General features: G+C 45.9%; 1 protein-coding gene and 1 pseudogene across 1 annotated transcript; both read right to left on the bottom strand.

Moving 5' to 3' along the window:
• LOC145804292 (small ribosomal subunit protein eS6-like) overlaps window positions 1–17,923 on the bottom strand; it is a 58,188-nt pseudogene that overhangs the window by 23,309 nt on the left and 16,956 nt on the right.
• On the bottom strand, window positions 2,194–3,753 carry LOC145804291 (uncharacterized). The gene is made up of 3 exons (XM_082897989.1): window positions 3,275–3,753; window positions 3,095–3,193; window positions 2,194–2,885 (listed from the first exon to the last, which is right to left on the bottom strand). Exons 1-3 carry the CDS (start codon window positions 3,677–3,679, stop codon window positions 2,499–2,501), a joined length of 891 nt encoding a protein of 296 aa, XP_082754115.1. The 5' UTR covers window positions 3,680–3,753; the 3' UTR covers window positions 2,194–2,498.

Genomic DNA, 17,923 nt, shown 5'->3' with positions numbered 1-17,923 from the left:
TTTCCGTTGCCGCGGCGGTGCAAAGTTACTCAGACTAGGGGCAACTTTTCGTTGCTTTGGAGTGCCGCATTGTTCTTCAGACTAGGGGCAACTTTCTAGTTGCGGGGGTCTGGGGCTGTGCATCTCAGTGACAGATTTTCGGCGTGTCCAGTTCTGATCCACATCGAAAATAGTTTTGAAAAGTTTTAATAAAAGATGACTTTGTTCAAATCAATCTTTTTACGACTGAGACCATTTTTGAACCAAAAGCGAAAAATTTTCAGTACCATAACCTTCAATTTCATTGATTTCAAAATAGAGATCTCCTGCTCTTGCATTATAATCGAGGTTGCTTTTTAGTACATTCTTAAAGAAAACTTGAAAATGCTAAATAAGCAATAAATTTGGGGCATAGTTGAATCAAGCATCTCTGTGTCCCCTTCCAGAGCTGGACGGAGCATCTGATGCCAAGCTAGGCCCAACTTGTGCTTCCTCATTGAGCCAATCCACGCATTCATCGGACAAAGTGCAACTGAAAGTTGAAGCAGGGGCCAGAAGCTCTCTAGTCCTCCATGCTGTGGCATATCGGGCAAGTTGTGCACCCCGGACCGGGAAAGCAGCTGGGTACTCAATCCCCTCCGGTGGACAGGTCTGATCATGACCAAACTGACGCAGGAACCGGAACGGAAAATAGAATACGCAGTGGGTTAGACCAATCAGTTGGATCCCAATCAGCCGGGACATACTATAGCTCATTGCCGGGAGGTTAAGCCAAGGACAACGCCAAGCAATGCCGTCTGCGGACAAATTGCACATCCAATCGAACCACCACCTTTCGTCAAGAGCATTGACTAGGCGCTGCCGAAAGAAGTAGCCTCGAGCTGAATAGGCCGGGCAAGAGTCCACAACCTGCAACTTGTCCATTAACCATACCTAGGGGAGGGATGGAAAATGAGAGAATAAAGAACAGAGAGATGTACGATGAGAGAAAAGTAAGACAAGGGTTTTTGTGAGAAAAATCGAGCCTGAGGGTCGAGTGATGTGAGCAAATATATATGTGAGGTTGGGAGGGAAACATTACCTACAGTAGCAGTGGACTCCCAGCAAACCTAGTCGCCTCCCGGCGATAGACAGAATCTAAGCCCATCAATGTCTCGGCCAAGGTCATGGCAATACAGCTCTTCCCTTCTCTCAAACCTTGGGCGACTTCAATCAGGCGGATGCTAGCCCCGCCGAAGCCCGAGGAAAGCAGAAAGTGAGACAACAAACATAAGCAGAGGGCGTGTTGCCGAAAACCCTGCCAATAATGGTTGCTGCGGTCACCAGCGTCGGAAAAACGATGAATCAAGCCGAGGATGTCCAGCTCTCCACTGCAGATCAGAGATCGAGCGTCATGCGCCGTGAGCCCACACATCCGCCCTAAAGCCTGGGCGTGACCAAAACGGAGCTGAGGTAAGATCACTTCAGAGCACTCAGACTCCATCAAAACCTGAAAATCTTCGAAAGTAGGGCACATCTCTTGGCCGCCAAAGCTAAAAACATGCGTCACTGGATTCCAGAACCTTGCCGCGGCATGGAGAAAAGGAAGCTGTAGCGGAGTACGGCTCAGCGTGAATAGTGCATTCAAGCCGAAACCCCGGAAATTCAGCTTTTCCGAGCCATCTAGAGAAGAGATCCAAGATATGATATTTTCTACGAGAAACGCCTCCATCTTTGGCTAAAACTAAGATGAAATGAATGTTCCCGAAGTTGAGGCTTTTATAGAAGGAAAAACACTATTCACGGGGACACGTGTCAAAAATCTGGTGGCTGCAGGACTGAATGGCCGGCCAGCTACTTTTTCTGGCTGGCCAGCTATTTACTTTCTGCAGAAATGGCTGGCCAGCCATTCACTTTTTGCAAAAATGGCCGGCCAGCTCCCAGGGGTGGCTGGCAATGCTGCAGTGTGTCTCCTCGGCCCTGTTTTGCTCTTCGAAGGAGAACTCCAAGCATTTCCATGCAACAGGAGAGTCGAAGGCCTTCGTTTCAGACGCGTTCCGATGCCCAGATCGTCAGAAGTACACTTTTTTGTTGTTGAGTTTTGCTTATCGAGTTGTTGTTATGCTTATCGAGTTGTTCGTCGAGCGGACGTTGTTTTGTGTTTTTGAGTCATTGCTGTCTGTTTAAGCAATTTTTGTTAAAGTTTTGTTTGTTTGCGTTGTTGCTTTTTGCTTATCGAGTTGTAAACTTGCTAAAGATTCTGTTATATCTTAGTAAGTTGAGTTGTTTAGTTTGTTGCGTCGGTTCACTACCTGACTTGGTGATTACACAATGCGCATTACCATTCAATTTCATTCTTATGCAAAACAAATTGATGCGATACGATGCTAAAAGTACAAACACCTTTCCAAAAGCTATTTCATTTCATCATGCTTTACAACAAATAAAGGTACAAGTTTTACAAAGATAAAACTGCCTAACAATGTGCAAAGTGCTACAAACTACTAGTAAAAAGAAAAATAAAGCAGGAAATAGCAGCATCAAAATCCTCGGGAGCGGGAACGAGAAGCACGCCTAGTCCTCTTTTGCGGGACAACCTCCACACCATCATCAGAGTCGGAGCTGTCATCCTCAGGATCCTCCTCAGCCTCGCCTCTGTTCCCCGAGCCAAAACCGGAGCCTCTCTCCTCAACAGATGTCTCGAACTGACGGTCGGTAGCCTCCTCCTCCTCCTCATCAGGCTCCACCTCCACAACGTGAGCCCTGCGTCTGCGGACGGGCCCTCCTCGAGCTCCTCGATAAGGCCTAGATGGCCCGGCTCCTCGGGAAGGCCGAGATGACCCCGCCCCCTGAAAAGGCTCAGATGGCCCAGCTCCCCAATGAGGCCCAGGTGGCCTGGCCTGCGGCTGACCGGACCAAGAAGGCATCTGAAAACAAAGGGTTCAATTCAAATACATCAGTCCAAATATGTACATCAGACGCAGATACAAGCAAAGGCTACATGAAATGGATGCATGTAAATACAGAATATAAGTGGGGGTGTGTGTCAGATGTGCTCTACACAAGTAGTCTATCGATGCAGTAGAAATCAGCATGTCATCAGAAGTATGATAAATGCCAGAAAACTGAAGGGTACCTGGATGCCCGCGACAGATAACTGTGCCTCCCTGCGCAGGACCATGCCCTCGAGTGTGGCCACCAGTCCAACCACCTCCTCTATGTACCCTCGCGATGGCTGCAAAAATGAGCTCATAATCATCAGTAAACAGAAGAGTGTCTAAACATCCGAATGATGAATGAAAAAAGTGGAGCATACCGGCGGTGAGTCCGGATCAATGGCATATCGATCACTGGGCATCGGAGGCTCTAGTGGGATCGGGGTCGGAGAGCTAGCCCCATACTGCCATGCCATCAACTCAGTAGGCATATCTGGCCATCCCAGATGAGGATGAATCGATGGGGTCGGAGGAAACGGTCTACTCCCACCTCTAGATGTGCCAGCCCGGCTAGAAGAAGGGATGTCTGTAGCTCGAGCCCGAGCCTGGTCCGAGGATGACATACCGGCAGGTCTCATCATCGGAATACGAGCTTCTGTCAATGGAGACATCAAATATATGTGACGGTAGGTGGCGTAGTCCCCCTCCGCAACATATAGCAAAGCATCACTGCCCAGCATGGCGCCGACTACCTCTGAGTAAGAGAGCCCGTCAGCGGTCCGCATACTAGCTGGAGGTACTGCGGGAACATCCTGAGAAAGATACCCCCGTACCTGGCGCAGAAAGCGCTCCCCCAGGAACCAGACCCTGCCAGCCGGCCCTTCGAGCAGGACCCTGTACTGGGAGATGCCTGACGCTCCGGTATACTGAAGTCGGGGATCATCACCTAGAGGCGCCCAAGGCTGCCATGTAATCTGCGGATGATAAATGCATAAACCAATCAGAAATCGAGAATATACAGAGCAAATCAAAGATGAAAATGAAAAGAACTGAAAGTTCTGAAGTACTTCTGAGTGTCGCACAGTGTCGAAGTACTCTCACAGGCGAAGGAGGGTCTCTCGAGGTCTCGGCTGGTGCGGACCCTCGAATATCAAAGAATATGGGGTCACGGGAATCCCTACCACCTCCAGCTCAGGGGCTAATGATGGGAAGTATACATACACCCATAGCTGAGAAAAGCAGCGCAGAATGTAAGTACGAGATGCTGAGAGCAAAATACAGACTGTAAAAGTGCGCTGTGTGTGCAATGTACAAGTATTGAGAAGCAGAAATGTAAATCAAGGGGACAAAAAGTACCTCCCAGGCTCTCCAGTAGCCGCCAAGCAAGTCGCCCCGCCCGCGGGAGGTCGCGCTCATGTAAAAATAAAGGGTAGCCAGGCCGGCGCCACCCCAATCATATCTATGGACCTGTGATAGGTCGACTAGAGCGCTCAGCAAATATAGCCCAACTGTGTTCCCTCTGTCGGCGAACAGGGTAGTCCCGAAGAGGAACATCAAGAAACCACGGGCGTACTGCTCCGTCTCCTCGGGGCTCTCAGGCACCATCTCCGCCCGCCGGAAATGGGAAGAGAACCAAGTGTATCGGACTCTCCCTGAGACCCTATCAACAGGTGGGCGAGCCCCCAGTAAATACATCCAGGCGGCCTCCCACTCGCCCATATCCTCGTCGTAAGGGATGGACCAACCTCCGACGTCAAGGCCGGTCAATACAGCAAAGTCAAAAGGGGTCATGGTCATGTCCCCTGTAGCAGAGAAATGAAAGGAATTGGTGGTGTCCCACCATCTCTCTACTAGGGCTGCCATCAGTGTCCTCCTGGCAGGACAACGTGACAACCCGGTACAGAAGGGTCCAAATCCTGCCAAATCTACCAAGTCTCTGACGCCCTCCGGGAGCTCGGCATACCAATCCTGCGCCATGGTAGAACCATACCCCCGCACACTACGGGAGCAAGCCTGCATTCAGAATGAATACATATGTCAATAATGAGATGAAATGGGCTGTGTGCCAATGAGGTGAAATGGGCTGTGTGCCAATGAGATGAAATGGGCTGTGTGCCAATGAGGTGAAATGGGCTGTGTGCCAATGAGATGAAATGGGCTGTGTGCCAATGAAATAAATGGGCTGTGTGCCAATGAGATGAAATGGGCTGTGTGCCAATGAAATAAATGGGCTGTGTGCCAATGAGGTGAAATGGGCTGTGTGCCAATGAAATAAATGGGCTGTGTGCCAATGAGGTGAAATGGGCTGTGTGCCAATGAGATGAAGTGGGCTGTATACCGATAAAGTAAAAATAGGCTACATGCAAATTCTATCTACCTGGGCTGCGTGTTCAGAGAATTTGAAATTTGGGCTGCGTGTTCAACTTTCAGTTAATTTGTGGGCTGCGTGTTCACTGTCTACCTGGGCTGCATGTTCAGAGAATTTGAAATTTGGGCTGCGTGTTCAACTTTCAGTTAATTTGTGGGCTGCGTGTTCACTATCTATCTGGGCTGCGTGTTCAGAAAATTTGAAATTTGGGCTGCGTGTTCAACTTTCAGTTAATTTGTGGGCTGCGTGTTCACTATCTACCTGGGCTGCGTGTTCAGAAAATTTGAAATTTGGGCTGCGTGTTCAACTTTCAGTTAACTATTGTGGGCTGCGTGTTCACTATCTACCTGGGCTGCGTGTTCAGAGAATTTGAAACTTGGGCTGCGTGTTCAACTTTCAGTTAATTTGTGGGCTGCGTGTTCACTATCTATCTGGGCTGCGTGTTCAGAAAATTTGAAATTTGGGCTGCGTGTTCAACTTTCAGTTAATTTGTGGGCTGCGTGTTCACTATCTACCTGGGCTGCGTGTTCAGAAAATTTGAAATTTGGGCTGCGTGTTCAACTTTCAGTTAACTATTGTGGGCTGCGTGTTCACTATCTACCTGGGCTGCGTGTTCAGAGAATTTGAAATTTGGGCTGCGTGTTCAACTTTCAGTTAATTTGTGGGCTGCGTGTTCACTATCTACCTGGGCTGCGAGTTCAGAGAATTTGAAACTTGGGCTGCGTGTTCAACTTTCAGTTAATTTGTGGGCTGCGTGTTCACTATCTATCTGGGCTGCGTGTTCAGAAAATTTGAAATTTGGGCTGCGTGTTCAACTTTCAATTAACTATTGTGGGCTGCGTGTTCACTATCTATCTGGGCTGCGTGTTCAGAAAATTCGAAGTTTGGGCTGCGTGTTCAAATTTCAACTATTGTGGGCTGCGTGTTCACTATCTATCTGGGCTGCGTGTTCAGAAAATTCGAAGTTTGGGCTGCGTGTTCAAATTTCAACTATTGTGGGCTGCGTGTTCACTATCTAAATCTGGGCTGTACGATTCAGAAAATGTAAAGTGTGGGCTGTGTGTTCACTTTCGAATTCGGGCGGTGTGTTCGCAATTAATTAAATGAGCCGAGTGTTCAGAAATTCAAGTATTGAAGCTACATGTTCAAGATGTGAGCAAAGTACTATGTCATAAGCTAAACTGCATGTTCAAGCACGGCAAAGATGCGAAATATAAAATGCAGAAGATGAGGAAAATACCTCTCGGGCATCGTGAGAGAGATGCTGCTCCGGCTCTCTGAGAAGCAGATGCATGGGTGCTCTCTCGTCAAAACTGGTAAAGTGACGGAAAACGGCGCGCGGGAGGACGTGCGCTGCCGGACGGTACCTCTCGGGAATGAAAGGGCGAGTCCTCGGAGGTAGAGTCATAGGATCGAAATCGTCCCCGGCACCCGGAAAACCTCCACCGTGAGGAGAATTGCCCGCCATTTTCAAGAATCTGCAAAAGGGGAGCAAAAATGAGCAAAATGAGCAAAAATTAGAAAAAGTCAACAAAAGTCAACTCTCGGGAAATAAAAAGTCAACAAAAGTCAACTCCCGAGAAAATCTTCCAAATATTAAGGCAAACTTACCTCAAGTGGTGAAAATGCAAAAAGAAGCTTCGAAGTCGGGATTTAATCTCTCCAAAGTGCTTAAAACTGAGTGTTTTTGCCAAAATAATTTGCGCGGGGCGTCGGAAAATGCGCGTGAAACTCAAATCTGGAGAGAAAAGTGTTGAAAGAGGCAAGAAATGAAGTGAGGTTCGGCTGCCATTTATAGGCCTCAAGCCTTGGATTGCAAGAACATGCAAAAGGAGGGAAAAAGACCAAAATGCCCCTGGGAAAAGGGCATGGCCGGCCGGCCCCTATTTCTAGCTGGCCAGCCATCTGCTTTTTGCAAAAATGGCCGGCCAGCCATTAGCTTTTGTGGAAAACGGTTGGCCACCTCCCCTTGGGAAGATAAACGGCCGGCCATCATCCCCACATGCTCACCTAGCTCTCTGCAAATTTTGAGGAAGATCGGAGTTCCCGGGACCTGAAAAAGTTCAAGAAACGTACACTTCCGGTCGCAAAATTGCTCCGTCGGGACTTCGGTTTCAAATTCTGACATGTGTCTCATCATCATCCATCGAAATCAAAGTGTATCTTTTTTGAATGAGTTGTAACCTTTCAAAGAAGCAGATCGGAGGCCGCGATTGAGTTACCTTCGCCGAAACACGCTTTTCCGTACTCGTTGTTTCATGACAAATGAACACCCTGTTTCATGCTCGTTTGTACTATCATGCACATTATCTTGCATTCTCATAGGCATACTCACATTGTCATGTACATTTCTTGATATTTGTATACCTCTATGTTTGAGCATGCGTTGTCACGCATATTCCATTCTTGCATTGCGATGCATTCACTCACCGGCACTGCGTGTGTCGAACTTTCGAAATCACATTAAATACATGTTGTTAGCATATTGTGCTTGTTGCAATTTCTCTCTTTTGCAGGCACAATATTGTATGTACGGTTCAATTGAGGCTGGTGCGACCAGACGAATCGCGCAAGTATCGTATCTTCTCCGTGTGAGACGTGGCGGGGATTGAATAATCCTCCGCATTCTTAACTGCATGAAATGTAGTTTTTGCTTTGCATTCTTGCTTAAAACTGTTGCATCTATTTGCGAATACTTGCTTCATTACAGCTTGCTGCATTTGCATGATCATTGGGTTACCTTCGGCTTCTTGCATATCATTTGCATTTTGCCCCCTGCCTGCGGGCACATCTTTGTCTATCTTGTATGATTGTCTAAGTCTTCGGCCTTGTCAAAAATGAGTCGTCTCTGGGCTTTGACATTCACTCCCGTCACTTGTGACTTCCGAGTTCTGTCAAAGAGGGGTAACTGTAGACACCCCATTTTTGACCGACCTTAAGACTCAGACGTCACCGATTGAGCGCTTGGTGATGTTGCATATTGTGCTTGTTCAGAAGTTTCAGAGTTGCGGCCGTGAGCCCTGCCTCCGGACTTCTTAACCCTCTTCTGTGCCTTGTCTCGGTTTGCGAACCAGACTCGGTTTTCTCTGCTTCTTTCCCCGAGAGGAGGGAGAGGTCCTGTAGACCATCTCTCAATGTCCGTAGGCTACATTTGGTGGCCGTAGGCCATTTTTCCCATTTCGGAGTCCGGTTCCCGGTTTTCGGAGCCGTCAGGCCGTGTGCCTCGGTTCGGGACCGCTTAACCACCTCCTATTGCTCTGATTTTTGGCATACTTCCTATTTTATCCCTTGTGAGGGACACTGGGGGCTGAGAAGCCCACTTCGAGGTCGAATACCACTTTCGGTGCTTAACAGCCCATTTTCGGGACCCCGAACTGCGTGTTTTGGCCCCGGAACATTCGTTTTGCAACGGTTTTCGTTCATTTTTGGCAGGTACCTCTGTTTTATCACCAGGAAGGTCACTGAAGGGTGGGAGGCCAGCAATTGTTGCAGCAGCCAGTTATCTCTCCTCCGGAGCCTCCCAGCGCCCGTTTTTCCAACTTCCGGGCTAATGTTGAATACCTTGGAGCTAATGTTGTCAACTTTCAACCACATATCTGTGATCTACCCATCTGGGAGGCCACTAAAAGTTGGTGGCCGGCCATTAAGGTCACCTGACCCTTTTGACCCCTTTCTTCCGGGCTAATGTTGAACCCCTTAGACCTTTTTCCTCGAACTTTCAACCACATGTCTGTGATGTACACACCTGAGAGGCCACTAAAAGTTCATGGCCGGCCATTAAGGTCACTTGACCCTTTTGAACCCCTCTTTCCGAGCCAATGTTGAACCCCTTGGGCCCACTTTCTTGGACTTTTAACCACATGGTTGTGTTGTACACACATAGGGGTACCTCTTCAGTATCTGGCCGGCCAGAAAATCACCTTGACCCTTTTGACCCCTAGCCTAGGGGGTGTGGCCGGCCGGCCACCTCCAGTAAAAGTAAGAGGCCGGCCTGTTTCCTTGCACTGTGCCCTTTACAGCTGTGGGGCAATATCCCCCAGATATGTTCTGTATCCGGGGGATATTTTGTGGGGGAGTTTTACCCTCCTTTTCCCCCACCTTTACACCCCCTTTTTGATCCATATAACCAGCTGGTGGCCTTCTTCATTTGGGTTAGAAAAAATTCTCTTCAAGTCTCCATAGCTATCTCCATCTTCTTCCTTCTCAATTCTTCAAAAAACCCTAAGTCCCTAACCTTCATTCCTTCTACACCACTAAGCTCTACCACCACCATCTCATTTCCAGCAACAAGGAAGGATTCTTGAAGGCTAAAGAAGCTGCAAATCCATCCAAGAAGCAACAAAAATTCGAATCTTCAAGGGTAAGTTACACTTTTACCCTTTTGACCCTTTTTCTTGATCTATTTCTAAGCCTCACTTCCTTTTTGTTTCAAGCTCCGCCCCTAACTTAAAAGAGCCATCTTTTGAGCTCATCTTCACTTTTCATTAAGGGCTCAACCCTGTTTGAGCCCTCCATAATACACTTTCTTCATTGACCATCTTGTATGTCATAGTTTTGCATGCTATTTTTGACCCATGAGAAATTTATTTTCGAGCATGTTGTAAACTGATATAAGGCTTATTTTGAGCCCCTCTTCAACATTGGAGAAGGGCTCAACATTGTTTGGTGTCTCCATGTGTCACTTGTAGTTCAATCCCTTATTTGGCATCATTTTTGCATGAGTTGATAGCCCTCTTTGCTTCTGTTTTTGGACCTTGGTCCGAACTGAAAGTGGCCTTGTTTTGGCCTATAATTCATGTTTCATTCACACTTTTTTTCTGTTTGGTGGTTATTTTGTATACTTCATGTTTTAGCACCTTTTGAGCTTCATTTTACATCACATTTTTAGCATATTTGTATACTGATTTTGAGACTGCCATATACTGTAAATGTTCATATTTTTGGTCCATCTTCAGTGTTGTAGAAGGAAATTTTTCAGTTTGGGTTTTTCTTATACCACTTGCTTCATTACCCCTCTTTTGGCCCCTATTCTTGCATGCTATGTTTCCCTTATCTATGCTTGCTGTTTGGCCATGTTTATAACTGTGAAAGTGCATCTTTTGGGACTGTCTAGCTTCTGTCTTTGCATTGCATGTCCATATTGTGCATGTTTGGCATGGCTATAGGCCATTTCGGGTGCTTAATGTTGCATTTCGGGACATTTCCTTGCATTTCATGTCATTTCGCTTCATTTCGGGACTGTTTTCCCCCATATTTTGTTGCTGAAATTCCATTAGCATACTTGCATATCATTTTTGCCATGTTTCATTGCATTTCATCATTGCCTCGGTTTGCGTGCCCGTGTGCACGCATTTCGAGGCACCTCATTTTTATCCGCCGGCATCCTATGTGAGTGTGGCTGAGGCTCACTCATGTTGGTATAAGTCCATTTGTCATTTTTGCCATGTTCCATTGCATTTCATCATTGCCTCGGTTTGCGTGCCCGTGTGCACGCATTTCGAGGCACCTCTTTTTATCCGCTGGCATCCCATGTGAGTGTGGCTGAGGCTCACTCATGTTGGTATTAGTCCATTTGTCATTCCCATGTCATTCCATTGCATTTTATCATCGCCTCGGTTTGCGTGCCCGCGTGCACGCATTTCGAGACACATATCATCGCCTCGGTTTGCGTGCCCGCGTGCACGCATTTCGAGACACATATCATCGCCTCGGTTTGCGTGCCTGTGTGCACGTATTTCGAGACACATATCATGGCCTCGGTTTGCGTGCCCGCATGCACGCATTTCGAGGCACCTCATTTTCATTGTTGCTATCATCGCCTCGGTTTGCGTGCCTGTGTGCACACACTTCGAGGCATCTCATTCGCATTGTTTCTACCATCACCTCGGTTTGCGTGCCCGCGTGCACGCATTTCGAGACACATGTCATTTTCTCAGTTTGCGTGCCCGTGTGCACGCACTTCGAGGCATTTCATTTTCATAGCATTCTGTGTATGTTAAGACTATATCTTAGTCGCATTTCGTGCATATCATGCATACTGCATCATGTGTCCGGAACAGGAGTTAGCCCGGGCACGGGAAACGAGGTACATTTCGTACTCCGAGTGACGGAATGTGTCTCAATTCCCCCAGTCACCGACACTCCGGATTATCCATGATGGAGTTAGGTTTTAGCTGTAATTTCATGTGCATTCATCCTATATTGAGTTGTGCATTTCGACTCCTCGGCCATCATGCCTTGGTATGCGTGATTGGTGGCACGAGGATCGAGACTTGCATATATCTGTGCAAATACATTGCTATGCCCCTTTCCTGCTCTCTGTTGCAGCAAAATGGAGAATCAGCGACTTTTTGGACTTGGCACGCATTTCAAGAACAGGTGTAAACAGAGGCTAATTGGGGCATTCCGGTGGATTTCCGCGCAAGACAATCTGGACATGCATCATCCATCAGAAGCAAGGCGGTCCCTGGCTTGCACGCCAGTTTTATTTGCTTTCATAGCTAATTTATTAATCAGAATTTTGTAATATTTCGGACTGTAATATTCTTTCATTCTGGACTGTAATATTTGGACTGTATATTTATTCGGACCCTCTGAGCGAGGGCACAACTGTAATAAGTGTGCGTGTGTGTGTTGTATGTCTTCCAACCCCACGTCTTTCTCCCTTTTATTTATCCGCTTATGATGGTTAGATTAGGGCATATTTAAATTAGCATACAGTATGACAGCATGTTTGCATCATTCATCTGTATTGCATGCACCGGGCTCGGCGCACCATACTAACTGCATCGTACTTTCAATTCCAAACTGAATACATGTTAGTTGTAGCATTGCATATATCATCTTAGAATAGCCGAGCCTACTATAGTTGCATTTTGCATGTGTTGCATTAGGCATTTCTGTATACTTAGGATCATGCATGATTTCTAATGCAGTTTCTATTTTTGGCTTGGAGTACTCGGTAAGTTTTATGCTTTAGCATCCTTGCATGCGTGTGAGTGACTGCCATGAATAGCATGCTTACCATGAGGCTATTTGCTTATGTGATATAACTGCCTGAATGCCTGTGGGTGAAGGTTGGGTTATTTGGATTGGAACAAATCATCAAATGTGTGTTTTAAGCCCACTAGATAGTGGCAAAAATCATGTTTTTTAAGCCCACCTGAGGGTGGCAAATCCACGTCTTAGCCTACTTGCGAGTAGCACCATCAAACCATTTTCAAACAAACAAACATGAAATGTTTTGTTCCAATTCAGGCGATCCAGTCTATACTTGTATGCTGTGCGCATCACATAGTAATCTAGGCTAATAACCGGAATAAGAACACACAATGTTTTCAAAAATAGATATCATGGTTAGTAGAGGCCGATCTTTGATCGGGCGAGCGGGGGTGCTCACGAAGTGACCTTCCCCAATCGTACCCAAGTTCCCGAGCCGAGGCAACTTTGGTGATGACGGACACGTGGCCTTTTGGCACCGAGTCAGGGTTTCCTAAATTTCCCAATCTTTATATCTTCTCAGAATAACCAATAACTGGTCCCTATCAAGAGAACTCAACCAAGCACTTATATAAATGGGTTGTTGTACAGAATCTTCCCCTAAATTTATTTCTTCTAAGGGGTCTTGTATCTGAGTACTTACAGAAATCTCCTTACTGTGTTCTGCTTCCAGGTTCTTTGATTCCTCCTCTTTATTCTCTTCCTTATAGACAAAATCTGTCCACAAGGTTTCTTCTTCCTGTATTTCTTGGACTTTTGTTTCTATGTCCAATGCACAGTGTTTATCAAGGGTCAAAATTCTGGCTTGTTGCTGCTCCCGCTTGTAGCCAATCGTCATGACTTCTTTCTCTTGCTCTCGAACTTTCTAGACTATTGACTTTATATCCAATATTGAAAACTTGATCAAAGCCAAAGATCTGGCTTCTGGTGCTTCATCTTGCTGCCTATAACCAGGCATCATTGTCATCTTTAACCACTAGCTCTTCACCAGCACTCTCCTAGACTAAATGCTTCAGGTGTACTACTTCCTTATCAACCGTTACTTCGGCTGAGCCATCGAATTCCATCAGTATACTGAGCGGTGCCACGCCATCAATATACAACTTGGCTTCTGCGAAATCTGCACAGGCTATGAAAGGTTGAGGATCTGCATTAATTTCCTCCGTCTTCCCATTGCCTAGAGCCATTATCATTTTCTGATGCAAAGAGGAAGGCACACATTTATTAGTGTGGATCCAATCTCTACCAAGTAAAGCATTGTACTTCGCATTGCTATCGATGACGAAAAACGCCGTCATGCAGTCCTTGGTTCCAACACTCAAGTTGATGGGTAAAATTCCTTGGGCCATCTGCTTGTCTCCAGCAAAACCAGCGATGGTTGTACTGGTTGGGATTAACCTGGGATTCCTCTTCCCTAATTTCTTCAAGGATGATTTTGGTAATAAGTTCACCGCCACTCCATTATCCACCAAGACTCGGTTTAACTGAACCCCATCGAAGAAGGCCTTAATGTACAAAGGCTTCACATGCTGCGTCATGGAATTCGAGGGATATTCAAATGGATACGAGAGGTTAATGCTTACCACTTCCTCATTCTCATATTCAGCTTCCATTGGGGTAACCATTTCAAAATTATCTTGTACCATACTCGCTTGTGAATCTTCACTAGAGATCGGAATTGGATCAGCTTCCTTCCCCTCTTGATTCTCATTTCCAGCTTGGAATTCCTGTGGCAGTATGTGTACCATGTTCACTGATACCGGGGGAAACGAGCCAAACTGGATGGCTGGCTGTACCTGTTTCCCCTCTTGGTCACCTTGGTCAATTACCTCAGAAACATCCTGCATGATGCATTCTGGTATTTCATCGCTAACGGGTCCCTTCGAATGATTTTCCTCTGCTGGTTTTCCAACTAGAAATGTTTGCTCGGCCATGAAAGCTTCGAACATTTCTTCTTCCACCATTTCTTTCTTCTGGCTTACGCCAATATCTTCTTCCGTTTCGCTACCACTCTCCATCAGAGCTTTCTCCAACCCTGCTAGACTTTCCTTCTCTCTGACTTTTTGTTTAGAATGAACCTTGGCCAACTGTTCTCTGCTGCGATCCACCTCGTTTTGTGTAACTGGCTTTGAATTATGGTCTGACTTTCGATTCTTCTTTTCTCCAGTCTGGATCATCGAAGAACTCTCCCCACTTTCTTTCAGGTCTTTCTGGTATTGGGTGTACCTACGCTGAATTTTCCTCCTTTGTGATCTGGAAATAACAGGGACCATATCTGGTTCCCTCGTTCTTGGGTGTTTTAGCAATACCCAGTTGTTGGGGGCCACCAAAGGAGGCTTAACCATCCTACTTTGATTTCCAAAATTCCTTTGGGTAGGCATTTCTCTAGGTTTGTTTTGCATCACAAACCAATCTAGGACTCCAGGTACCCACGAACTTACTGACCCAGACGTTGAACTGCCTCTTTCTTCTTTCGAGGTCACCTTCGATGCTGGCTGTGAAGACAATTGTTTGGCCCTGTCTCCAAGCTTTGAGCCTGATTCAGGTTCTTGATGATGGTGATCATTTTCCGTCCTTCGTGAAGCTGGCCCAAGGGGCCAATTCCTGGCTTTGATTCCAAAACCTGAACTCTTCTCCAGTCTTCTGTCCAACCTGTAATAGTTAGGTGATCTGGACTCATATAAGGGCCTCTTGCCTTTAGCATGCATTCTATCAACTGCAGGCTCAACCACCAATGGCTGCCGCCCAACATTAGCCGGATACGGCCTTTTATTATAAGCATTGGTTGGTTTGGAACGCCTCTGCACATCCCTGTAATACTGCTTTCCATCGACTGGAAGGCCTTTCAACCACTTATAACTCAGTCTGTACCTGGGACACATTCGTTGCATTACGGCTGCCTCTAAGGAGTCATCATCCAGTGCTTCTTCATCAGAGTCTTCCCTCTGATGTGAGAAATCTCGTCCCATAGCTGGTGGACTTCTAAGGTCTTTTTTGGTTGCTGTCAGATTGGCCACATGCAAATGTACATTGACTTCCTCCAATTCTTTCAAAGACAGGTTCTGAAAGTCTGACATAATGACATTGGCTGCCACCTCTCCAATTTCTGGAAATGGATTGCTATCGATCCCCATGGCTTTTTCAGCTTTGGCTGGGAACTTCAAACTCCCTTTCCGAATTTGTTCTTGGATCCTGTCTCGAAAAACAATACAGTTTTTAGTCGAGTGAGACCAAGAATTATGCCATTTACAATATATTTTTCCTTTAAGTTCATCAAGAGATGGAATTTTAACACCTTTTGGTAACTTAAGGAAGTTGGCCGCAAGCAAATGATCAAAAATGTCATCTGCCTTAGTTAAATCAAAAGAATATTTCCTGTGGAGATCTTTCTTTTTAAACTGCTGGTCAATTGTCGTGTCTTTATGAACTAATGCTTCACAGATCATAGGCTCTTTTCCCACAATCTCTGCTGCATCAATCTCAGAATTAGGATCTTTGTAGTATGTCCTATATGATGCATTATTTCGATCCTGTTCCTCTTCTAGTAATGCTTCATATCTAGATACTTTATAAGTCAGTTCCACTAAATCCCTAAACTCTGTTGAATCAAACTTCTTTCGAAGCCTGAACTCTAGGCCATTTTGAGCCAATCTTACGAATTCCGTTTCTGGCAAGATTACTCTACATTTATTTCGAGCCCTCTTAAATCTAGAAATAAACTGAGTAGCCTTCTCTTCAGGCCTTTGACTCAATCTTGCCAAGTCTGCCATGGAAACTTCTGGCTCAGATTGGAAGAATTGGGCATGAAATGCCTCTTCATTTGCTGCCAAGTCTGGATAGAGCCAGGTGGAAGATTAACGTACCATACAAACGCCCCCCCCCCAGTTAAAGAATTCGGGAATAGTCTCAATTTCATATAGTCATGATTGGTGAATTCACCACATTGAGCGGCAAACCTAGCAATATGCTCTACTGTTGATTGGTTTCCGTTCCCATGAAATAGGACAAAATCTGGTACCCTGAAACCTCTTGGATATTCATGTACCCTATCGACCCATTCTGGGTATGGTTTTCTATACACAGGAGTTTGGACCCCCCGAGCCATTGGCCCACACAACTCCCTAACTATCTCAATAATTTGGTCCCTAGGGACCATATTTTGTGCCTGCTGAACCACTATTGGGGGAACAAACACAGGATTTGGCGGACAAACTTGTGCTTGTGGTCCCCTTGGTCCATAAGGTGGTGCATTCGGGACTGGCTGTCCCTGTGGTACAGGCTGCTGTTGGGGGTGTAAGTAACCTCTTTGAGCCTGTCCTACGAAAGGACCCACGAAAGGTGCTGGAACAGGTATTGTATCCCTTCCACTTGTAGGGAAACCTTCTAACCCCCCGTGTATAAATTCGAATAAGGGATTATTGTACCCCCTAGTACCAGGTAGGGCTTCGAATGTTGGATTTGGAACCATTCTTACGCCATTTTCTTGTACTGGGCCAGATCCACCAATTTGCATGGCTTCACTGTTAAATATTGAGGCATTCTGGCCTGTCGCAGGCCTCGAAATGGGTTCGTACCAAGACTGAGGTGGTAATCTTTCATGAGTCTGATTACTGGTTTAACCATTGGAATGTCCATTAGCTTGCATAGGCTGTCTAGCCAATCTTTGTTGAGGGACATTTACTTCCTCCATGTGTCTTACATTTGTTGGTTGGTGGTTATTCATTCGATCCAAAAAGGATACTGCCCACCTTTCCATTGTGTTTATTAATTGCTGTCCCATAGCATCTACTAAGCCGCCCCACGGGTTGACCGGCTGGGTAGATGGGACACTAGATGGTCCAATCCTTTGGTCTCGTCCACTATTACGAACAAATGGTATTTGCTCTGAAGTATTGGTCTGTTCGACCATGGGTTCTGATAAAATAGGAGTCTCCACAGGATGTGTTATCACATTATCCTCTGGATTGGATGTCTCCACCTCTCCTTCCATGCCTTCTTCCAATCGTTTGTTCTCTCCTTGTCTCCTACGTCTAGCCATTTTTAAAAGTGTCCCACTGGGCGTGCCAAAAATATATGTTGGCCTTTTGGCTTTCGAAGGTTACTTTTGTAATTATGAGCGTGCCGGTAAGGGTCAATCAGTCCTTACAGAATTATAATCGCCAAACAATTATTCAGACGATTATGTTATGGTTCTTTTGGCCTCAATAAAGAGGACTTTTACTGGTGGCTTACTGGTAATTTGACTTCAGAGAACTTGAGCATAAGAACAGTTAAATAAACTGAAGCATTTCATTAGTATGAAAAACTTACAATGATCTTAGTTCCGTAGAGAATTACAGCGGCAATATACTTGAAAACTACTCCTACAAATGAAGTGCAGTGCAGGAACTTAAAGTACAGAAATATAAAGGACAGGAAATAACACTGGAATATGTAAAGTAATTCTTTAAATCCTTTTTCCCCTTTTTCTCTGAAGTCCTTCTTGCTATTTATACTTTCCAAAGATAACCATCGAATTGTACTTCAAACCGTCGAACTGCTCCTCCGTAATCGCTGATCATGCTACCTTATAAGTAGTTCCACTACGCCTTCACTTGCAGTTAGGCTTCCCCCCTATATTCGAATTTGAATGTGAGCAACCGTTGAAGCCACGTCATCGTAC

Source organism: Camellia sinensis, chromosome 12 (genome assembly GCF_055761805.1).
Source record: "Camellia sinensis isolate YWXY chromosome 12, ASM5576180v1, whole genome shotgun sequence".
NCBI classification, from domain to species: domain Eukaryota; kingdom Viridiplantae; phylum Streptophyta; class Magnoliopsida; order Ericales; family Theaceae; genus Camellia; species Camellia sinensis.
This window is presented reverse-complemented; position numbering and strand designations above follow the sequence as displayed.